Source organism: Eumetopias jubatus, unplaced genomic scaffold, assembly GCF_037043125.1.
Source record: "Eumetopias jubatus isolate StellerSeaLion01/CBP00866 unplaced genomic scaffold, mEumJub1_p1.0 scaffold_6, whole genome shotgun sequence".
Lineage (NCBI taxonomy): Eukaryota > Metazoa > Chordata > Mammalia > Carnivora > Otariidae > Eumetopias > Eumetopias jubatus.
This window is the reverse complement of record NW_028274812.1, coordinates 17,266,345-17,291,682: the sequence shown is the minus strand read 5'-3', so window position 1 is coordinate 17,291,682 and position 25,338 is coordinate 17,266,345. Positions and strand designations below refer to the sequence as shown.

The 25,338-nt window shown below is 37.5% G+C and overlaps 1 protein-coding gene across 4 annotated transcripts in view; it reads left to right on the top strand.

Annotated features, from left to right (window-relative positions):
- TAB2 (TGF-beta activated kinase 1 (MAP3K7) binding protein 2) overlaps window positions 1–25,338 on the top strand; it is a 90,507-nt gene that overhangs the window by 38,137 nt on the left and 27,032 nt on the right. For 3 of the 4 annotated variants that reach the window (XM_028103211.2, XM_088023844.1, XM_088023845.1), the window contains 2 exons: window positions 6,225–6,415; window positions 16,703–18,203. In XM_028103211.2, coding sequence (XP_027959012.1) covers window positions 6,314–6,415; window positions 16,703–18,203 — 1,603 coding nt within the window. In that variant the 5' untranslated portion in view covers window positions 6,225–6,313. Of the gene's footprint in view, window positions 1–1,894; window positions 1,980–6,224; window positions 6,416–16,702; window positions 18,204–25,338 lie in introns of those variants that run through there. The other variant, XM_028103210.1, reaches the window with a different exon arrangement.

Genomic DNA, 25,338 nt, shown 5'->3' with positions numbered 1-25,338 from the left:
TATATTTTACTCTTTTCTCCATTCTGTAGCCATTCTTCGTACATACATGATTTCTAGATCGCGTCTCCTTCCCTGCCTCTGAGCCTAAATCTGCAGTGGCTTCCCATTACTCTGAAAATAAAACTTCCAAATTTTAATGGCCACCTAAGGCACATCATGACTTGGGCCCCACATTTTTCTCGCTCTCTGCTCTCTACAATTTTTCCTCATGTGCCATGCTCCCTTCCAGCCTCTTGCTGAATATGAAAGAGAAGAAACAAATACGGTAGCAACAAGCTAGACTGAGCTGGCAGCAGGAGGCAGGCAGAAGGTAAAATAGTGTGCAAGTTCAAATAGCTATCTGACTTAAAAACTTGGGTGGGTGTGCCTCTAATCCAAGAATCTCTCTGACCTGGAGAGCAAGGGCACAACTCCTACTTGTATCTTCAGCACAGTATCTGCTGCATTCTAGGCACTCCTTAAATGTATGGGTTGTGGATAATTAGAGGATGATTGTCCAATTTTAAATACTCTTCGTATCTACTTGCCTCATAAATGCCCAAATTTTGATCAGACCTGTAAGTCCTGTTGCTTTTCTCTTTGTTGTTTTTTTAATTGGGAACTCCCAACTACAAACTCTGGGTACAGTTAAACAGCTGTGTTACATACTCTTACAGTCCTGGAAAAAATCACCATGACAAATGATGGTGAATGTGAAGACTTGCTTAACTATCAGAGCTTGAGGTGTCAGTGAGCCATGTTCCCATACTTGGTACTCTGCACTGTCATGATAATTATTGAGGGGTCAGAAATAAATTGTTTACGTATTCTTTAAGAAAGGAAAGAATAAGGCATATTTTATAAGGCTTTCCAGTATATTTACTGTTAGATTCTGTAGTATTGTATATATTCTGCTACTATTTAGAATCCTTAAGAAATTAATCCTCATACATCATTTGAGGTGGTGACAGTTTAGGTGCCAAAAGTTTGCACCTGATGCTAGAAACATTTCTAGCAAATATGATTTCTTTATTTTCTCAAAAGAGCAGTCATGTTGCATCTTAACTATAGAAAATATGTTTCCATTTATTATTCGAAATAATTTTCCAGATTAGGTTATATTGCATGGTTTTCCTTTTGAAATTAAATACCACCTGCTGTTTGTTTCAGTAATGAATTTTTTTGTAAAATTTATTTACTCCACAAAGGCTACATTAAAAAGTACCTTGCCATGTCCTTAAAGTTTCCCTTGCTGGATATAGAATGTGGGTTGATGTTTTTTCTTTCAACACTTACATTATGTCATTTGACTGTCTCCTGGCCTCCACAGTTTCTGATGACAAGTCGACATTGGAATTGTTCCCCTCTGTCATTTCTTTTGCTGCTTTCAACATTTTCTTTGATTTTCAGCAGTTGGACAGTTAGGCCTATGTGTGGTTTTCCTGGGCTTTTCCTGTTTAAGGTTTGAGTCTAACCTGTTTAGGTTTTGATATTCTTCAGTAGGATCTTTGTTTGTTTTTGTGTTGTTGTTGTTGTTTCAAGCAAGCTCTGGCTGGTTTTATTAAACATTTTGCATGATTTACTTTTCACCAGTGTGTTCTAACATGCTTCTAGTGATATCAGAATCACCTGGATCAGTGAAAGCCAGTGCATACTCGCAAAATGTTCCACATGCTATGCCCAATCCAGTAGTAGTGCCACCGTAGTGACGGGCACCATTTTTGGCCTGTGCGGCTTAGTACTGTTTCAGATTTCCTCAAGGCTGGGCAGTTGTTACAGATGGCAACCAGTTTTGCTTTGCCTTGCTGATCATCTTTAGAGTCTACTCCTGCCCCAGCAAGGACTTTCCACTTCTCATGAGAAGTTAGAGCTTAGAGTTGATTGACTCCAGCAACTTTTTTTGTTGTCTTTGCAGCCACCATCTTCTGCCTTATGTGTGGGATGACCCCCAACCAAAAGCAGTCACCAGCGTGTCTGGGGAGGTGATCAAGATCTTCTTGGTCTGTAAATTTATATTTTTTACTAACTTGGGGAAATTTTTAGTATTTCTTCAAATAGTTCTTTTCTACCCCATTGTCCCTCCCCTGTCCTTCTGAATCTCCAATTACAAGTACTTTAGCCTTCGTGGTATTTTCCCACAGGTTCCTGAGATTCTCTTCCTCGCCTCACCCACCCCACCCCCGGTCATTTTTTTTTCTCCATCCTTCAGGTTGGAACAATTTCTATTGCTTTGTCTTCAAGTTCACTGACTAGTCTGTCATTTCCAATATGCAGTTAAATCCATCCAGTGAATTTTTTATCTCAGACATTTTATTTTTCACTTTTTGATTTGAGTTTGGTTCTCTCTTTTTAAAATATAGTTTCTGTTCATTTGCTTTTTTTTTTTAATCTGAGATCCAAGCATATTTGCCCTCACATCTTTAAGCATGAAGTAGCTGCTTTAGAATCCTTATGTGCTAATAATTCTACCATCTGGGTCATCTTGGGCTTGGTCTCCCTTGGTTGCCTTCTCTCTTGAGTGTGGGTCAGTTTTTCCTGTTCCTTATATGTTTCTTAAGAAAAGGACGTGTAGAAACTCTGGATTCTATTGTGTTCCTCTAGTAGTGAGCATTGATGTTTGGTTGGTTTGCTTGCTTGCTTGCTTGCTTGCATTTAGTAGGCAGTTAACTTGGCTGAACTCCCAAATACAAACTCTGAAATCTTAGTTATTTTAGCTTTGGCCGGGCTGCTTGGAATCTCACATATGTGTAGTTTGGGGATCAGAGATGTGTGCAGAATTTATACATAGGATTTGGTGCTCCTCTCTTTCTGTGATTTACTTACTAGGTTTTCAGCTGGTGTGGTTATGCCAAAGTCTATCCTTTGGTTCATTAAGCAAGTAGGGCTGTAGGTTTTCTGTCTAGGTTTCAGCTACCCAAACCAGCTGGGGCCTGCTCTCTGGCTAAGTGCCATTTAAAAAAGGGAAAATCACCCTGTGCTGTTACCTTCTAAGTGCTGACTCCCTTCTCCTCCCCACCATCCCTCTGTTGCTGTTTATGCTTTCTGCCCCCAAGTAGTTGTTTTTATACTTTGTCTAGTGTTTTTTTTTTAAAGATTTTATTTATTTATTTGAGAGAGAGAATGAGAGATAGAGAGCACGAGAGGGAAGAGGATCAGAGGGAGAAGCAGACTCCCTGCTGAGCAGGGAGCCCGATGTGGGACTCGATCCCGGGACTCTAGGATCATGACCTGAGCCGAAGGCAATCGCTTAACCAACTGAGCCACCCAGGCGCCCTAGTGTTTATAGTTGTTTATGAAAGAATTGATCTGGTAGGAGCTACTCAGCCATTACAGGAAGTGGAATCCCTAAAATACAATTGTACATTTGAATGAAGAATCTTGGAAATATGTTTTAGTGATGGAATCAGTTGAAATTTATATTCATGATTCATCCTCCTCTAGTAAAGGTGGTCTGACTCAATTAGAGTGAAAATTTATTTGCCTCTCCCTCAAATTATGTAAAAATTTCCAAATCTAGATCATTTGAAATGTGTTTTAGAAGCAAAATAATATGAAGAAACCATACAGTAAAACCTTCTTTTTATCCAACAAATGTTGCATCTCTGGCCTAGGTCCTGGGGATGTAGCAGTGAACTTCAGAGTTCTTGATCCTGCGGAGTTGACGTTTTGGGACTAGATAGATAGATAGGTAATAAATGAATACATGTCAGGTGTGGACAACTGCTATGAGGGAGAGCAGGGCATGAGGATGTGATGGGGGGAGCCCGTTGTGGCATTATTTTAGGGAGATGGCTCCAGGACGCTGCTTCTGAGGAAGTAGCATGTGATCAGAGATCTTAACGAAGTAAGAGAGGGGGGGCCATGCAAGTATCTGAGGATAAAATGTCCCGGGCAGAAGGAGCAACAAGTGTAAAAACCCTAAGGGAGAACAGAGTGGCTTTTTTGAGAACTGGCCAGACCTGAGGGAACTGGGAGAGTGATAGAAGGGAAAAGTCGGAGGGGTGGGAGTTAGCCAGGGGCCTTGGGTTGTAGGATTTTGAGCAGGGGATTTTGCCCTGATTTACTTTTCACACAGACCACTTGGCTCAACAGAGGGAGGGGCAGGGGTGGAGCAGAAAGTGAAGGCAGGGAGGAAACCAGTTAAGAGACCTTTGCAGCGGCCTTCTAGGCGACTTACAGTGCTGGCTCAGACAGGAGCAGTAACAGGTGGGGGAAAGTAGTCAGATTCGGAATATTGTTTGCAGATACAGTCAACGATGACTTGATGCTGGATTAGATATGGGATGTGAAAGAAGGATATGAAAGAAGAACGGGATAAATGATGGCACCATTTACTGGGATGAGAAAGACTGTGGAAGGATTGGTTTGGATGGGGGGAATTCAGAGTTTAATTTTGGACATGCTAAATTTGAAGTGAGTTTGAGATGTCAGGCAGGTAACTGGCTATATTAGTGTGGAACTCAAGGGAGAGAGCTCCCTTGGCCTTGCAGAAATAAATTTGCAAAGCCTCCGTGTAAAGCAGTATATTTGGATGAGATGACCCTGCAGAGGAATGTAGGTGTAGTTGAAAAGAAGCCCTAGATTTGAACTTCATTGTCCGCCAACATTTAGATGTCCAGAAAAGGAAGATCTGACAGAACTGAGAAGGAGCCCCCGGTGGGTGGGAGAAACACCAGAAGAGTATAAAGCCAAGTGAAGCACTTGTTTAAAGAGGGATTGGTTGACCGAGTCCTAAGCTATTTGGATGAGGACTGAGAACTGCTCGTTAGGTCTGACAACCTGAAGTTCTCCGACAGCTTTGATAAGTATAGTTTCAGTGGACAAAAACTGGGAAAGCCTGATTGGGGTAGGTTTAAAAGAGATTAGAAGGGAGAAAAGGAAGATACTTAGCTATAAACAACCCTTTCAAGTAGTTGTAGCCCAGAAGAGGAAAGGGGCAGAGAAATGAGCTGATAGCTGAAGTGAAGTCAAGGGTGGCTTTCTCAAGTTGAACATGCCTTAGTTATTTTTAAGTTTCATTTACTAATTTTCAGTACTTCTCTTTTTTCCTATAACCCATTGTAGCTTTTACCTATGAGAAGTCACATAGACGAAAGAATCAAGGGATTTAATTAAATAATAATAAAAAGCTGAAAGGCTTTACTCTGCATATTTAAATGAGCTTATATTCTGTTGAGGATTCAGGAGTTCTGCCATAACTAAATGTAATAAAAAATATTGTAGTATATACTGTTGCACTGAACACTGCCTACACAGTGCTAGCTACACAAAAAGGGACAGAAGAGACCTGATTCCTATATTCGTGGAGTTTCCAGGTCTGTATTTTTTTTAAGCTTATGTTAGCAAAATTAAGAGAAATACTACAGATAAGAAATCAGTTTTAAAGAGATTGTCTTATTGTTAAATTTATCATAAACGGAAGTGATTAAGAAAATTGCATGATATTTAAACATTTTAATATGTTATTTAGGTTTAATATACTTACATACTCTTTATATCCCAAAGAGGCTTCCAAGATTAAACATGGTTTGCATTAAGAATAAAAACAAGTTAGGTAGGTCTCAACTTTGTCCACACATGAGAATTACTTGGGGAAGTTTTAAAAATCCATATGCCCAGACTACTCCCCAACCAATTAAATCAGGACCTTTGGGGTTGAGGCTCAAGCATTAGTATTTTTTAAATATTAATTTTATTAAAAACAGGGAGTAAAATGCTACTAATCTCCTGAGGATGAATTCATTGCACATTTAAGGATTAAGTATATCTGAAAATTAAGATACCAAACATATTGGGTTATAGATCATTTTTAGACAAAGCATGTAAAGTCATTTGTAGAACCAGACTTTATCAGCATCCAAACTTTAAAAATGTTAAGTAGAGTAAATAAGATTATGCACCTCAGGCTGTCCTCAGATTATTAAGAAAAATGTCAGAAAGTTATTCATTTTCCCCTTTTAGAAGAATGAGGGAAGACATCCTTGACAATAATTTCTTAAAAGCCTTTTGGAACAGCCATCATAAAGCATACAAATAGATAGGAATTAGTCTAAAAGTTTGCCAGCAAGAGTTTCAAATCGAAAAGACATAACTATATGGAAAGCATTATAGGACTAAATAATTTTTTGATAACATATTAAATGTGAGTTACTAAAGCACGTACCCTATGTATTGAAATTTTAAATCCACAACAATATTCATTCTCTAATCAGTTGTCATTAAAATTTTTTTTCTTTCTTTCACAGAAAATGCTTGGACAGAAGAGATGAGTACTATTTCCACTAAGGCCTAGAATTGCCTACTGTACAAATAGTCCTGATCAGGCAATATACGAATGGCCCAAGGAAGCCACCAAATTGATTTTCAGGTTTTACATGACCTGCGACAAAAATTCCCTGAAGTACCTGAAGTTGTTGTATCCAGGTGCATGTTACAGGTCAGTGTGCATCGATTTCTGAACTCATTCATACAAACCTGGGTGGTGTTTTTTTTCATATTGGAAGAAAACTCTTCTTGTTGGCATTAGTGTGCTATGATGAAAAGAAATGAACTTTGGTGTCTCATAGTTAGGTGGCCTTACACAAGGTATTTCGGCTCTCTGGCATACAGATAATACCTACCTTGTAAAGTAGGTATAAGGACTAAACAGGAGCCCTATAGAAAGTGTTGGTACGTGGTCCATACTTACTGTGAGCTTGCTTCACTTTTCCCCCGCCTGTTTTGCCAGAATGTTTTTAAATTCCACATCTTCATTGAAAGTGAGAAAATCATTAAATAAGGAGTCAGGAAACATGGGTCTAATCCCAAATGAGCCACCCCAAGCTGATTTGGCGAGTAATATGCCTTCTTTGTACTCTAGTTTGCTTGTCTGTGAAACAAAGGAATTTGACTTCAACAATGCCTCAGGTCCCAATTCTAAAGAAAAAAGTTTGTTTTTATATTTTTAAGTTAATCTGTAGGTTTTCCAATTACTGTCACTAACCATCTAATAAATTTTTACTTTTTTCTTGTCTGTACAATTTTAGAAATCCATAATTCTAAATATTTAGTGATAGTGCCTTCTCATTTGATAAACTAGAAATCTTTCCATCAAAAACTATCTTTCAGCTTGTTAAAATAGAGATATAAAAAAGTAATTTTGGCTCAGATATATTTACTTGACAGATTGTTTTTAAAGTTTGAAATTGTATGAAGTTTTTAAACGCTCAACATCTGTACTTGATGCCAAGTGACTACATTTTGTTCATACCCTTACCACCTTTTATCTGTACATTTAATTACCTGCCTTTAGTCTAATCCAGTTTTGGTCTCTCCAGTCTATCCACCTCACTTCTGCCAAAGTGTCTTTCTAAATGCAGATTTTTGTCATGTATTTACCTGCCTAAAAAACCTCATGATTGTTTTCCGTACCCTTCAGAATAAAGTTCATATATTGTGACTAGGGCATACTAGGTCTGTGATCTGGAATCCTGCCTTCTTCTGCAGCCTGGTCTCTTGCCTAGTCCTTCCTCTTCACACCCACACCCTATGCTGCAGACGTCCTCAACTGATTGGAATTCTCTGAATATGCCTGACTTTTTCTACAGTATAGTGTTTAAGAGAATATGTTTTGAGTTAATAATACTGTATTGTGTCCTTGAAATTCGCAAAAAGTGGATCTTAAGTGTTCTCACCACCACTGAAAAACCACTTGGGGGTGGGGGAAGACTGTAAAGTGGTGGATGCATTGATTAACTTGATTGTGGTGATCATTTCACAATGTATAAATATATTAAGTTGTAACATTGTATTTACCTTTAAAGAATCACATTGTACAACCTAAATACATACCATTTTTGTCAATCATACCTTAGTAAAATTGGGGAGAAATAAATAAGTAAAAGTAAAATTTAAAAATAAATAATAAATAGCATATGTTTTGGTGATAAACAGACTTGAGTTCGAGTTTTAACTGTTACTAGCAGTAATTTAATTAACCTCTCTGACCCTCATTTTCCTCATCTGTATAGTGGGAATAAAAAATTTCACAGTGAATTAAATATGATGCAGATAAAACAACTGGTAGGATACCTGATTCATAATGAGTGCTCAGTAAATGTTAGCAGCCATTACTAATAACAATAATAATAGTAGAAGACCTATAATAAATATTTGGTGAATGAATCAGTAGTCCACATTAGTTGATATAGTATGTAAAAGAAAAAATGAAAAGTTAAAAAAAAAAGTAATGACTGGAGTCAAAAGTATGGGGAGGAGCAGAGATAGTGGGGCGGGGGAGGTGTTTTCCCCATAGAACCCAGGTACCTCTTTCTAACTTTTCAAGTAGACTTTATAATAAAATAACATTATACTGAGAGAGTTCAGTGAGTCACTGAAAAATAGAAAAATAATATAGGTTCTTCAATAAAATGTTATAAGACTTGATATGAAAAAACTGTCCAGAACACTTTCCCAGTAGCACAGCTGTAGAGATTTTGAAGAACCTTAACTGGGAGCATTTTGTATAATTATTTAAATTATTTTCAAAAAAGAGTGCTGCAGTATGGTTTTCAGGGTGTATTAAATTAAAACAAAATGCAGGGTAGTATGTGTAAAGGAGGATGGGGGGTGCGCCTGGGTGGCTCAGTCGGTTAAGGGTCTGCTCCTGATCTCACGGTCCTGGGATCAAGCCCCACAAGGGACTCGCTGCTCGGCAAGGAGTCTGCTTCTCCCTCTCCCTCTGCCCCCTGCCTCGTGTGCACATACAAGCACAGATTCTCTTTCAAATAAAATCTTTTAAAAATAAAATAGGGCGCCTGGGTGGCTCAGTTGGTTAAGCGACTGCCTTCGGCTCAGGTCATGATCCTGGAGTCCCGGGATCGAGTCCCGCATCGGGCTCCCTGCTCAGCGGGGAGTCTGCTTCTCCCTCTGACCCTCTTCTCTCTCGTGCTCTCTCTCATTCTCTCTCTCTCAAATAAATAAATAAAATCTTTAAAAAAAATAAATATAAAAATAAAAATAAAATAAAAATAAATGAGGATGGGGGAGTAAATATTCACATGTATATTTGCCCTTGTTTACATAAAGAAATACCAGAAGGATTAAAAACAAAATTAATAAAAGATAATCACCCATAGTGAGCAAGAGGGAAAAGGCCAGATGGGGCTGGAGATAGAAGTGAGACATCTCAACATATATCTTTCTCTATTGTTTTGATCTGTATAAATGAATTACCTACTTTTTTTAAATGTAATAAGTAAGCATGTGTTCAGTTTTACCAAAAAAGAAAATAAAGGATTTTGAACTTCTTTTGGGTACCCGGTAATAACACTTTCACCGTGTTTATCCGGTTTTACAAAGACAGACCTCCCTAAGGCGTGCTTCCCAGCATCTAGTGATAACTAAAATGAAATCCATTTTGCTTGCAGATTACTGTTCTTTTAAATTGAGTTGATAATCATTCTGGGCATCCAAGTAATGTGGGTTTTAGCTGATATAACAAGAAATGTTAAAGGAATGGGGAAGGCTCCTCTGGGAATACAGCTAGGGTGTACATCTTCCCAAATTTGGGGAGACATTTTTAAAGTAAAAGTAAATTTAGCTACCTCTAAATGTACTTCCAAACATCTCTTACTTGGTGACAGACTTTTCTTTTGGGAGTTGCTCTCCCTTCCTCAGTTGGGTAGGATTCTGTCCTTTCTCTGGGGAGAGCCTGCCTATAAAATACTGGTTCCGAACTTTTCTAGATGAAAAAACCATGGTATAGAAAATATAAGAAATTTAGTCATCAAAGGATCATGCTATGCTGCCACTTTGTATATTTGCTCTTAAATATCTTGCTTCCTAAGAGAAGAACAAGTATCTACCCTCTGTTCTCTTTTTGACTTTATTTACTGCTCAGATTCTTCTGTTGGAACTACTTATATCATTTCCTTGTGCTGTGGATTCTCTAAGATGGCAATAATATCAGCAGGTGTAACTCATATCTTTAAATTTTATTTATATTTGGTAATTGAATCTTAAAATAGTGTAAAAATATTGCATAGTTGACACTCTTTTTTCCTTTTTTTAACTGAATTTTTCAATTCTCTTAAAGTGACAATTTATGTTTAAAATTTGCTATTCCTTTTCAAAGCAATGTGTTAGTTGTGTTCATTCAGTATTTGTAAGACTTAGTATTTAAGTACCATATACTTAGTTGAAGCCTTTTCAGATGACCTGCACCCATAGTCCTTATCCATATTCTTATTAAAACACCTGTCATTCTGTATTATATTTATTTGTGAACACATTAATGTCCTCCACTAGACCATGAGATCCTTAGCAGCAGTTGTATTCCTTCCTACTCGCCTAATGGAAGCTCAGTAAATTGGTTGAAGGAGTGAATGAATCAGAGTTAGAGAAGGATAATCCTAGGAGATATTTTGATACTATCTGTAATCTCTGTGTCTGTGCAGGAAGCTTGGGGAAAAATGCAAGAGGAACAGGAAATAATGAGTCAGACCCTTTGTAGCTTCAGAGAGAATGAATGCAGATTTGCATATATACAAAAAAGCAATGATTTTCAACCTTTTAGAAACTCATCCCACACCTTTTGTTACACTTAAAGGGAGTCTCACTGAAAGTAATTGGGGTGTCTTTGGGAAATAGATGATTCCAGATCTAGGGTAGGAAGTGTACAAGATGATTTTGGACTTGTCATATCAGAAAACAAAGAAGCTATGAAAGACTACTAGGTTCATGTCGTATGTACACATGAGCCAACTTGAAATCATTCCCACTAGCCTAAAGATAGGTTATAATGACCACAGTCAGTTGATACACATCAAAATGTTAAAGATACTGGAGTTTATGATGATACTGAAAATAAATCTTAGTAACTCTTAGAGGTTGCTAAGGGCATCAATTTGTTATTCTAAAAAACCAGTAGAGAGAATTTATTTATCCTTTTTCTTCTGTGCAAAGAGTATTAAATAGTTGAAGAGAGCAAGTTCTTTGAGGAAGAACTGCAGCTCATACACAAAGAAGGAATCTTATAATTGGGATATCACCAATATCACCATTTTGCAACCCCTAATGAAATAAAGATTCTAAAGAGTGATCATCAGTAACTGCTTGAAATCATTAGCTGGATCAGGCTGATAACATCAGAATCTGCCTGTAAGCTTTCAGATCACAAAAGGACAGACAGACGTTATTGTGTCTCCTTGTGTGATGCAGTAAGAAACAGACCCTATAAAGAGTGTTGCCAACAACTCATACATGAACCTGCTTACACTTAGAGTTACAACTACTAGTTCACAATGAAATACAGCAGATATTGACACCACAGAGTGCACCTATCCAGTCTAGATGAGAAATTCTGCTGCACAAGTGATCAAGTTTTTCAACAAATGACCAGAAAGTTTTTAGAAGAGGGGAGGATTAATTATTATTAGAACTTTAAGAGACATATCAGCCAAATTAAATATGTGGACCTTCCTTAGATCCTCTTTCAGACTAACTAAAAAGACATTTATGACACAATCGGGATTTCAGCACTATTTAGATATTAGCTGATATTAAGTATTGAATATTTTAAGGTATGATATTGTCATTGTGGTTATGTTTTTATAGGTCCCTATTTTTAAAAGATACATACTGAAGTATTTACAGATAAAAATGAAATAATGTCAGAGACTTGATCTAGCTTGGTGGGGGGAGAAGCTGGGGCACATCCATTAGATGAAAAAAGATTTGCCATATATTGATATTGTTAAAGCTGAATGATGAATATAGGTGAATTTATCATGTTTACTCTCTTTTTGAATTTTAAATTTTTTAAATAAATTTAATAAAAAGTGCATTTTCTTTTATCCTGTCGTAGCTAAGAAAGTGATGTCTATAGAGGGTAAATAACCTAAGGCCATGTGAGTTACTAGCATAACTGGGACTAGAACATATTAAATAATCAGATTTTATAAAGGATTGAAGGGATTTTTGAGAGGTCAAGAGAATTAAGGAGGAAGACTTTGTAAATATGAGTATGCGCTTTTAAAAAGGAAGTGTGGGATTGGATTAAGTAGACAATACACATTTTAATTTGGGGATGTTGGCCAAGAGGAGGTGAGAAGATGGGGTCTTTGTGAGCTTTGGTTTAGTAGGGAGAATTTACAGGAATAGCAATAAAGTTAGCTTGAAGCAAAAAGCACCAATTAGGTTTGGCAAGAGTCTAACTATAATAACAGTAATTGGTTGATAAAGATCGTGGTGAAGTTTTAAATTTTATTTCAAAAACTAATATATATCAATTCAGAGTTAGGAATAGGGTAAGAAATTTTTTATAGCATGAGAGATTTGAACTGTTAGTTTGGGAGGAAAAAAGTCAAACCTTACTCACTAACTTTGTTTTTGCATTACCCATTCAAACTGCGGACTGCCATTTCTTAACAAGATTTCAAGATGCCTTTTGTAGTTCAATTTCCTTTAATTAGATTTTATCTCCTATCAGACCACCTATAGACATTTTAACTTGGTTATTCATCTTTTTTATGTCTAAAACTGACCTCTTTCTGTCAGACTTCTAATCTTCCAACCCTCTTTGAAGTCTCTTTCTCTCTTATAGCCAAATTGTATCCATTGTTTATTTGTAGTCTTTCATAATTTGTGTCCACTATCAGTCATTATTTCATGTCTTCCAGTGGTGATCAAGAAATTTTCCCTTTCCCATTCATCTCGAGTATCAACAGACTGCCTCCCCAGAATGCCCTTGTGTCTTTACTTCTCGGTTCATTCATGTAAAGTGGCTTCTCCCCCATTGCCTATATCAGAGTCCAGATGTTAGTGTGACTCATTTTTCAAAATCCTTAATTATAGGCATACCTTGGAAATACTGTGGGTTTGGTTCCAGACCACCACAATAAAACAAATATCATAACAAAGCAAGTCAACTGAATTTTTTGGTTTCCCAGTGCATATAAAAATTATGTTTACACTATACTATAGTCTTGATAGTGCAATAACATTATGTCTAAAAAGACAATGAACATACTTTAATTAAAAAATACTTTATTGCTAAAAAATGCTAACCATCATCTGAGCTTTCAATGAGTAGCAATCTTTTTGCTGATGGAGGGTCTTGCCTCCATGTTGATGGCTGCTGACTGATCAGGATGGTGGTTGCTGAAGGTTGAGTGGCTGTGGCAGTTTCTTAAAATAAGACAACAATGAACTTTGCTTCATCAACTGACTCTTTTACAAACGATTTCTCTATAGCATGCAATGCTGTTTGATGGTATCTTACCCACAGGAGAGCTTCTAAATGGGAATCAGATCCTGCCACTGCTTTCTCAGCTTAGTTTATGTAATATTTTAAATCCTTTATTGTCATTTCAACAATCTTCACAGTATCTTCAGCAGTAGATTCCATCTCAAAAAGACCACTTTTTTTTTGTTGTTCATTCATGAGAAGTAACTCCTCATTCATTAAAGTCTTATCAGGAGATTACACAACTCAGTCATATCTTCAGGCTCCACTTCTGATTCTCTTGCTCTTTCCACCACATCTGCAGTTACTTCCTCCACTGAAGTCCTGAACCCCTCAAAGTCATCCAAGAGGGTTGGAATCAGCTCCTTCCTCACTTCTGTTAATGTTGCTATTTTGACCTCTTCCAATGAATCAAATGCTCTCAAGGTTTTCAGTTTACTTTGCCTGGATCTGTCAGAAAAATCACTGTGTATGGCAGCTATAACCTTAAAAAAATCTATTTCTTAAATAACAAGACTTTAAAGTCTAAATGACCCCTTGATCCATGGGCTGTCAAATGGATATTGTGTTAGCAGGGATGAAAACAAGATAATCTCGTTGTACATCTCCATCAGAGCTCCTTGGGTGATCAGGTGCATTGTCAGTAAGCAGTAATATTTTGAAAGGAATCTTTTTTTCTGAGCAGTAGGTCTCAACAATGGGCTTAAAATATTCAGTGAATCACGTTGTAAACAGATGTGCTGTCATCCAGCCTTTGTTGTTCCCTTTATAGAGCAAAAGCAGTAGATTTAGCATAATTGTTAAGGGCCCTACGATTTTTGGAATCGTAAATGAGCACTGGCTTCAATTTAAAGTCACCAGCTGCATTAGCCTCTAACAAGAGAGTGAGCCTGTCCTTTGAAGCCAGGCATTGACTTCTTCTCTATAGCTATGAAAGTCATAGATGGAATCTTCTTCCAATATAAGGCTATTGCATCTACATTGAAAATTTGTTATTTAGTGTAGCCACCTTCACTAATTATCTTAACTGGATCTTCTGGATAACTTGCTGCAGTTTCTATATCAGCACTTGCTGTGTCACCTTGCACTTGATGTTATGGAGATGGCTTCTCTCCTTAAACCTCATAAACCAACCTCTGCTAGCTTTAGACTTCTCTTCTTCAGCTTCCTCACCTCTCTCAGCCTTCACAGTATTGAAGAGAGGTTAGAGCCTTGCTCTGGATTAGGCTTTGGCTCAAGGGAATGGCGAAACTGGTTTGATCTTCTATGCAGACCGCTAAAACTTTCTCCTATCAACAGTAAGACAGCTTTGCTTTCTTATCATTCATGTGTTCACTGGAGTAGCACTTTTAATTTCCTTCAAGAACTTAAAATCCTTTGCATTTACAACAGGCTCTGGCCTATCTTGGATTTTGACATGCCTCACTAAGTTTAATCAGTTCTAGCTTTTGATTGACAGTTGAGATATGCACAGCTCTTCCTTTCACTTGAACACTTAGAAGCCATTGTAGGGTTATCATCATTATTATTATTAATTAGGGTCATTTCAGTATTGTTGTGTCACAGAAAATAAGGAAGTCCAAGGAGAGGGAAAGAGATGGGGAAACAGTGGAATAGTCAGAATACACACATTTATCAATGAAGTTCACCATCTTACATGGATATGGTTCATAGCACCCCAAAACAATTAGAGTAATAACATCGAAGATCACTGGATTGGGCGCCTAGATGGCTCAGTCAGTTGAGCATCCAACTCTTGGATTTCAGCTCAGGTCATGATCTCAGAGTCATGGGATCGAGCCCCAAGTCAGGCTCTGTCTTCCTCTGCCTGTGCCCCCATTGGTGCGCTCCTGCATACTCTCTCTCTCTCTCTCATATAAACAAGTAAACCTTTAAAAAAAAAAAATCATTGGACCATGGATTGCCCTAACAAATACAATAGTAATGAAAAGGTTTGAAATATTCTAACAGTTACCAAAATGTGGCACAGAGACATGAAGTGAGCAAATGCTGTTGGAAAAATGGTGCCAATAAATTTGCTCAATGCAAAAAAAAAAAAAAATTCACTCAATGCAGGGTTGCCACAAACTTTAAATTTGTAAAAAACACAGTATCTGCAAGGCACAATAAAAAGGTATACCTGCTTTTAATCCCAATCTGCTTTTATTAATATTTGTTCCACAAAATCTCCAATACAAACCTTTAACTCCCAACTAAATCTGTTCCAGTTAACCTTGTTTAGAATATGCTTTTACTTATTATCACACTGATACCTGTCTTTACTCGTGCCATTCCCTTCACTAGGAGTCCTTTTTCCCTCTTCAAGTCCTGCATATACTACTGTGTATGAAGCCCATCAGACTATGCCTCCCTTATTAACATAGTTCTTTGTACAGTAGTCTACAATACTAACTCTCTGTTGAACTTAGAAACCACTTATTATTTGGCACAGAGTCATGTTTTAATAATGTTACCTTTTCATAAACCCATGGTTTGTCTAATTGAGTTGCAAAACTTTTCTAGGGAAAATTTTGGTTCTATATGTCATTGAGTCTTCCACAGTCTCAGAGTACTATGCATAATTTAGATGTTCAGTAATATTTTTATGGATGATTTATGACTGGTGATTGGTCAGTCTCTTGAGGATTCTTTAGAAATAATCTGGTTGCTTTTTTGTTTTTGTTTTCATTTCTGTGGAATAGATTTATATGGTGCTATCTAAAGGCAGAGATAAGAGCTCAGTTGCTCTAGGTGCTACCTTGAGTTTAGAGGAAGCATATAAGGAATTGAGATGACTTTGTTGTGTTATTTTAGGACTTTCTCTATTTAAATACCACATATATAATTTTTTAAAGAGTTTATTTAGAGAGTGAGAGCGTTCACAAACAGAGGGAGGGGCAGAGAGAGAGGGAGAGAGAATCCTAAACAGATGCTATGCTGAGTGTGGAGCCCGACACAGGGCCTGATCTCACAATCCTGAGATTATGACCTGAGCTGAAATCAAGAGTTGGACACTTAACTGACTGGGTCACCCAGGCACTCCCTACATATCATTTTTTAAAAGGTCATTAATTTAAAACAATTCATATAGCACTTGAATGTGCAAAACATTTAATTATATAGTATTATATGCCTAATGAATATAATACTTGAATGGTTATGTTTTGTTCAGCATTCAAATCATGTTTTTAATTAGGTTATAATTTTTACTGTATTTGCATGAATCCATTTTACTGTAAAATGGCTCCTTAAACAGAACAGTGACTTGGTTTGCTGTCAGCTATTGCTAGTTAGAGAGCTTTTCCACTGTGTTAGTAGTGAGGATTTATAATTCAAGCATTTGCACAAAAAAATAGTTCTTCTCAATAAAAAGGTTCAAATATGTGTGTTAGAATTGTATTAACTAATCACTTGTTAATCACGTATTATTTTAGTAGTGATGAGAGTGTAACAACCAGAAGGTTGTTAACATCAAGCTATTTTTATTTTGTTTTATAGAATAATAATAACCTGGATGCTTGCTGTGCTGTTCTCTCTCAAGAGAGTACAAGGTATCTTTATGGTGAAGGAGACTTGAATTTCTCGGATGACTCTGGAATTTCTGGCCTCCGAAATCACATGACTTCTCTCAACTTGGACTTGCAGTCACAGAATGTTTACCACCATGGAAGAGAAGGAAATAGAATGAATGGAAGCAGGACTCTGACGCACAGCATTAGTGATGGACAACTTCAAGGTGGTCAGTCCAATAATGAACTCTTTCAGCAGGAGCCACAGACAGCACCAGCTCAAGTTCCTCAAGGCTTTAATGTTTTTGGAATGTCTAGTACATCTGGTGCTTCAAATTCAGCACCACATCTTGGATTTCAGTTAGGCAGCAAAGGAACATCTAACCTTTCTCAACAAACTCCCAGATTTAATCCCATTATGGTAACTTTAGCCCCAAATATCCAGACTGGTCGTAATACTCCTACATCTTTGCACATACATGGTGTACCTCCACCTGTACTTAACAGTCCACAGGGAAATTCTATCTATATTAGGCCTTACATTACAACTCCTAGTGGTACAGCTCGACAGACGCAACAGCATTCTGGCTGGGTATCTCAGTTTAATCCTATGAACCCTCAACAAGTCTATCAACCTTCACAACCTGGTCCCTGGACTACTTATCCTGCATCTAATCCTATGCCACATACCTCAGCCCAGCAGCCAAACCAGCAAGGCCACCAGACCTCTCATGTCTACATGCCCATCAGTTCACCTACTACTCCACAGCCACCAACAATTCATTCATCTGGTAGCTCACAGTCTTCTGCCCATAGCCAATATAACATTCAGAATATTTCAACAGGACCTCGAAAAAACCAGATTGAAATCAAACTTGAACCCCCACAAAGAAACAGCTCTTCAAAATTGCGTTCTTCTGGACCTCGAACCTCCAGCAGTTCCTCTTCAGTCAACAGCCAGACCTTAAATAGAAATCAGCCCACTGTTTACATAGCTGCCAGTCCCCCAAATACTGATGAGGTGATGTCCCGTAGTCAACCCAAGGTCTATATTTCAGCTAATGCCGCCCCAGGAGATGAACAGATCATGCGGAATCAGCCCACCCTCTTCATATCCACAAACTCTGGAGCATCTGCTGCCTCCAGGAATATGTCTGGGCAAGTGAGCATGGGTCCTGCCTTTATTCATCACCACCCTCCCAAAAGTCGAGCAATAGGCAATAACTCTGCAACTTCTCCTCGAGTCGTGGTCACTCAACCCAATACAAAATATACTTTCAAAATTACAGTTTCTCCTAATAAACCCCCTGCAGTTTCACCAGGGGTGGTGTCCCCTACCTTTGAACTTACAAATCTTCTAAACCATCCTGATCATTATGTAGAAACAGAGAATATTCAGCACCTCACGGACCCTACTTTAGCACATGTGGATAGAATAAGTGAAGCACGGAAGTTGAGTATGGGATCTGATGATGCTGCCTACACTCAAGGTAATAATCCTGAAGGTGGGGTCACTTTCCATGCTGGGCTTATTGGTGTACATTTGATTTTACTTGTAGAAATGGCTATCAGTATTATTACTTCATCTTTTAAAGTGTCAAATCATACTACTTTTAAAACCTCAAGAGTATTCATACAAATTGTGAATTTCATTTTTACTATCATATAACTTAAAGTTTGAAGGATAGGGTTATTACATCTTCAGCATAATCCACCCTGGTATGCTTACTTTCTTAATGTTTTAACCCTTTCTTTTCAGTTAATTCTCTTCTCTGTGGTGATGTTGACTTGCTCTTTAAAATTTTTGTGAATAAAAATTCATAAAAACACATCTTAGTAAGATATTAGTGGCCTTGTATAGTTGGCAAATCTGCCTTCTTTGACCAGGCGATTTCTCTATTCTTCAAGTATTTTCATTTTTCTAATATAACATTGTAAGTCTTATTTTATATCAAAATCTAACTTCCTACAAGTCCTAGAATAATTTACCTCGAAGAGAGATTTTGAGTTCTGTTCTCAATGTTTGTTTCTTTCAGCCTACCTTAAACATCCGTTAATGCAGCCTTTATCTTTATTTGGAATTGTGGATAAAAACATTAGTCTATCTCATTTGATTATCCTTTTCTGAAATAGGCTAGTTGATATCAGCATAATACTAAATTATATCTGTATTAATTCAAGTAGAGATAATTTCTGTCATACATGTTTTATTTGGTCCCTTAAGTTACTTAATCTTCAGTAGGAAACCATTAAACTCCTTCAGATACAAACGTGGCGGTTAAGAGTTTGTTTTCTTGAATACTGATGCGGGCTTTTAGATCGGCTGGGAGCCCTTTAGAGCAACAGCGTATCGTAGTCATCTTTGTGTCAGCAGTCAGCTGTCCCAGGCATTGCAGGTTGGAAAATAATAGATCATCTCCCCCATGCAACATGCAGCCCCGTACAACCACTAGTACTCTTGTCCTTTTAAAAATTTCTAAAAATAGTGATTTTACTGCTGAGTTTCTCAGAGGAACCTCATTGTTATGTTTTAAACTACTATATTCTTGTGATTCTCAACTCAAGCTGGGCTGTGATGCGTTCAGGTTTCATAAACACCTATGGAGCTTTCAAATAAGGATGCCCAGGGCTCATCCCAAACTTGTTCAGTTAGAATCTGAATGGCGAAGTCTAGGTGTGCATGTGTGTTTTAAAGGTCCATGGGTGATTCCGATTGCACTAGAAATTGTGCTAAAACTGGACCCATTTTTGTTTAGTTTCAGGCAGTACATGAATTTTAATATACCATTATTTATTTCACTGATATTTAATTCCTATTCTCCCACAATCCTCTTCTCCTTCTCTCCTTCCATTAAATAGCAGATTTCCTATATTTAGGTAGTTGCTGTTTCTTAAATGGAGAGTAAATTGTAGTATGAAGATAATTTGATAAAGGGAATTTTCAGTTGAAATAGACGTAATCACCTTTAACTGGAGTGTGAATATAAAGTGTTGCTTAAACTTGCTATCTCCAGTTTCTCTCATTCTCTTTTGAATCTAATCTAGTCAGGATTTTATGCACTATAGTCACCCAGAACTGCTCTTGTCAAGGTCATGAGTGACAGCATTGTTACGAAACCCACAGTCTCCTTTCGGCCTTCATCTTCCTTGATGTATGTATCAGCAGCATTTACCAGTCAAGCACCCTCTTCACTGTGAAACATTTTGTTCATTTGACTTCTAAGGTATTACTCTAGAATTTCCCCCTCTTTTTATTCTTAGCTGGTTCTCCCTCCCTCATCTCTTGCCTCTTTATCTTTCCATTTCTCAAAGAAATAAGATCAAAGCCTCAGAGCTTAATCCTTGGGCCTTTTTTCTGTCTGTACCATTCCCTAGGTGATCTCATTCAGCCTCATGAGTCTAAATATTAGATGCTAATGCCAGAGTGCATGGGTGGCTCAGTTAAGTGTCCCACTCTTGATTTCTGCTCAGGTCATGATCTTAGGATCATGGGATCAAACCCCAGGTCAGGCTCCATGCTCAGCGCAGTCTGCCTAGAGATTCTCTCTCTCCCTCTCCCTCTGCCCCTCCCCACGCACACGCACGCTCTCTCTCTCTAGATAAATAAAATCTTTTAAAAATAACATAAATAAATAAATATTATGTGCTAATGGTTCCCAAATTTGTAACTCTAACCTAGACTTATTCCCCAAATTTCAAGCCAGTTTATTTAACTAGTCATTTAACATCTCCATTTGAATGTTTACTAGGCATCTCGAATTTTCTGTATCTGAAATACCTTCTGACATTCCCCCAGCTTACTCTTCCTGTGATCAGTCCTCCCATCTCAGTTAATGACAACTTAATTTTTTTAGTGCTTAGGCCAGATACTTCAGAAACACCCTTGACTCCTCCTTTCTTTCATATTTCACATCTAATTTGACAGTAAAATCTGTCAATTCTAACCTTCAAGGTGTATTAAGAGTTCTCTCTCTTCTTACCACCTGTGGTCACCACTCTGGTCTGAGCTACCGTCATTTCTCAAGTGGATTATTGCAGTAGCCTACCTGCTTTCACTCTTGCTTCCTTATGGTCTTCTTTCAAATCAGCAGCCAGAGAGACACTGTTAAAAAACAAGTCAGATTATATAATTCCTCTGCATATGATGGTTGTTTCGTTCAGAGTAAAAGCTGTGAAGCCTTGCATGACCCACTGCCCATCCCTCAGCTCTTTTCCATCTGCTTACCGCTCCTATTGGCCTTCTTGCTATTTCTTAAACATGGAAGGCATGCCTTAGGATCTTCGTACCTGCTGTTTTCTCTGTCCGAAATTCTCTTCTCCCAGAATCCACAATTAACTCCCTTCAGATTTTTACTCAAATGTCACCTTCGCCTTTTGCATGAGATTATCTCTAGTCTTTCTGTCTTAATCTCCACCCAGCATTTCCTATCTCCATTTTTGCTTATATTTGCTTAGAGAGGGGGGAAATGAATAATCTAATACTAAGACATATAATAACTAATACCTGCTGAAAGCTTACTATGTGCTAGGCAATTTTCTGAATGCCCATTTATTTCTCACAACCAACTATAATGTAGACACTAGTATTCCTATTTTCAGATTAAAATATTTAGGAACAGGGGCTACCTGGGTGGCTCAGTCAGGTAAGCATCCAACTCTTGATTTCAGCTCAGGTCATGATCTCGGGGTTATGAGATGGAGCCCCACACTGGGCTCCACACTGAGCATGGAGCCCACTTCGGATTCTCTTCTCCCTCTGCCCCTCCCCCTGTGCTCTCTCCCACTCTCTCTCTCTCCCCCCTCTCTAAAAATAAATAAATAAATAAAATAAAATACTTATGAAGAGACTGGGTAAGTAAGAACCTTGCCAAAGGACAAATAGCAGAGTCAAAGATTCTAACCTAGGAAGTTGCCAATGGAGCCCACACTCTTAACCACAGCACTGTAACATCTTTCTACATTTGCAAAATAAGCCCTCTGGAAGGATGCTTTAAGTTTGTCTTGTAGCTTCACATAACCCCTGGTACATCATTGTGGGGGCCACATGTTCCCCAGTTTAAGAAGTGTGAAGCTAAAAGATCACTCAATAAAGAGTAAAACAAGAACAGGCAGCTGTAGGGAAAGAAATCACAACATACAGATATAGTTAGGAAAACAACTTGAAAAATAAAGTAATACCCTGGAGTGGTATGGGGAGCACCTTCCAAAGGCACCTAAAAGTGGGGAAAAAAAAATGCTGATGAGTAAAGGCTCTGGTTTGAGAACTCAAAGCCTACCCACATAGCAAATAGCAGGGTTCCTCAGAATCTACCACTCAAATTACTTCTCTTCACTAACAGCCTTCAGACAGTTTAAACAACTACACTCACTGTCTTTAAAACATATCTACATACCTGTGGAATTTCGTAACTTTCGTGTGGCTGTGCATCCTTGTATTATCTCTCTGCATGCACTCTGTATTGGGGGAGGTACTGTTCTGCAGCCTTTCATCTTGTTTCCTTCTGTTTCATATGGAACTGCTGTTGTTGACCCAGATTTATGCATATCCAGTGACAAAGTCTTGATTGAGTGTTTCTTTGACTTGGTTCTATTAAGATCAAAGGATTGTTCTTTTCTGAAAATGCATCTTTTATGATGTTACCTTACATGTGTGTAATGCTCTACAGTTTATATAGCACTCACTACATACTACATACTACTTCATGTGGCAACCCAAATAATGCTGATCTTTAAGCAAGCATCTTTTCTCAACTCTGATTTGTCTGGTGTGGGTAATAAAGAGAAAAGAAAACTCTCTGCCTCCTGCAATGAAATTGATCTTTCTAAAGCTCCTGGAACATACTGTTTCCGAGTAGGAAAAGAAGCTGAGCCAGGTGTAGAGTCATAGGAAAATTTTTTTCTCAAACTGAGGAGGGAACATACATAAATAAATTTGGTAAACAAAATGCATTATTTTTCATTTATATTTCATCTAACATTTAAAATCTACAATAAAACATTTCAAAAATGAGTATTTATGTTTATAAAAGATACATTGTTGGATATGCCCTCTGCTATAGAACGAGCAGAGGAAAAAGAGGTAAATTAATGAAACTTCTACCACTCTCCTGCTCATTTCGTCACCACGTCTCCCACCACCACTGTGAAAGGAAATAAATTACATTTGAGTCTTTAAACTACCACAGGAATCAGAGACACCAATGAGTTCCCAATAGAAAAGACAAATTCAGGTTAGAGAGAAATTCCATTTCATAGTCTATGGATATGAGGAAGACTCTAACTTTACCTAAGAAGAACAAATATTGAAGCGAAAATTGCTCAGCAGTAGAAAGGTTACTGTGTGGCCAAATAGCTACATTTCCCCCCACCTTGAGTCGTACTACCTGACTCTACCTAACTTCTGAAAGTACCAGTAAATACCTGATCATTCACTGTATTCTGAGACTCTCTGGTGTTTTCTGTTCATAGAAGTATGCTTTTAGTAACACTGGCAATTTCTATGGATATGGAGAACAAATGCTTCACTCATTCAAACCAGTTTTCATGGCAGGGGAGGGAAAGGGCCTGCTTTCTATGCCAGAAGCTCTTACAAACTACCACTGCTGCCAAAAATGATTTCTTCTCTGTTATTTCTACAGAAATCCATCTGTGCAGTGTTAAAAGTTACATACATAAGGTCAGAAACATTTTTAATGATACCTCAGTACTTTTTTTCCAGTTATATTTATGGTCCTATCATATTGTTAAGCAGTAGCCTTGACTTTGAACCTAAAATAGAAAAATAAATAGGAAAACTTACGACATGAAAATTAGCTTCTCGGACTTTGTGTTTCTCATTACTTGTCTTTTTTTTTTTTTTTAACCAATGCTTCTCTCCGAATCACAACACCTTTCTGTCGAACAAGATTTAATAAAAATGCTTAATCATGACAAAAATTGAGAGGGCTAAATATTCTTTTCAAGAGGAGATATAACTTCAATTAGTTCAAATTTTTAAATTTGCATTTTGCCTTTATTTTATGCATCTGCTGATTGGAAATGCCTTTTTTTAGAATGTTGACTTACTATGTTGACCTTGAGATTATGTTAAGTAATTAAATCAAAAGTAAGCTTAATTGACATCAAACCTGTACAGAATTTTCATAGGTTCTTCCCAATCTCAAGACTAACTACCTTTTTTAATTTGAAATAAATCTCAGGGTTGGAAGAGACTTTAAAAGTGATCTCAAATTCTACAAAGGTTATCCAGGCCATTTGCCCATCCAACACTTGGTCCTACAAGGTCCCTAGTAAGTGTAAATCCATTCTGTGCATGCTTGCATATGAAGAAGCACACTCCACACTCTGCCTCCTAGCAGGTTATTTCCTATATTAAACTGATCTCATTAAAAAGTATTATGCAACATAAGCATATGATAAAAGAAATTTCAACCCCCCCAAAAAGGAAGATAGAATAAAAATGTGTCTCCTTTCAGCCCCTGCCTATATCTTCCCACCAACCCTCCCACCACTTTTAACTCTCAGAGGTAACCTCCATTACCCATCTTTATCTGCCTTGTTGTCATAATCACATGCACACACCCCTTCTATAATGCGGATATACTATCCATATATGGGTATATGTAAATACGCATGTGCAGGGTTGTATAATCTCTGCATACCCTTTGGTATATATAATGAACATTGTAAAGAGAGATATACAGTTTTTGCTTAACATCTTAAGATCATTGCATTTCAGCATGTACAAATCTATTTCATTCTCTTTTAAAAAGTTTAGTCATGGGGCACCTCGGTGGCTCAGTCAATTAAAAAGTTTAGTCATTATTTTAATAGCTTTATTAAAATAGAGTTAATCCCATGAAGTTCACTTATTTACAGTATACAAATCAATGATTTTTGGTATAGTCACGTGCCACCATAAACACAATATTAAACATTTTTGTCACCTCAGAAACTCCACACCCTTTAGCCACCACCTGCCTGTCCCAGTACCCCCAGCCTTAGCCCTAAGCAACCACTCATCTACTTCTAGATTTACATCTTCTAGACACTTCATATAAATGGAATTACATAATAGTTTTCTGTGACTGGCTTTTTTCACCTAGCATAATGTTTTAGAAGTTCATCCATGTTGTAGCATGTGTTAGTACTTCATTCCTTTTTATAGCCGAATAATGTGCTATTATATAGGTAAATACTCTGTTTTTGTTTGTTCCTCATTTGATGGACATTTGGTTGTTTGCATCTTTTGGCTATTATGAATACTACTGTAAACATTCATGTACACTTTTTTGTGGACATTTGTTTTTATTTCTCTTGAACATATGCTCTCTGGGAGTGGAATTCCTGATTCACATGGTAATTCTATGTTTAATCATTGAGGAACTGCCAGACTGTTTTCAAAAGTGACTGCACCTTTTGGCAAATTCCACCAGCTGTATATGAGGATTGATTTCTCTACATCAACAATATTTGCCATTGTTTGATTTTGAATCTTGCCATCCTAATAACTATAAAGTGGTATCTCATTGTGGTTTTGATTTGCATTTCTCTGATGGCTAATGACATTGAGGATAACTACATGTGTTTATTGGCCATTTATGTATTTTCTTTGGAGAAATGTCT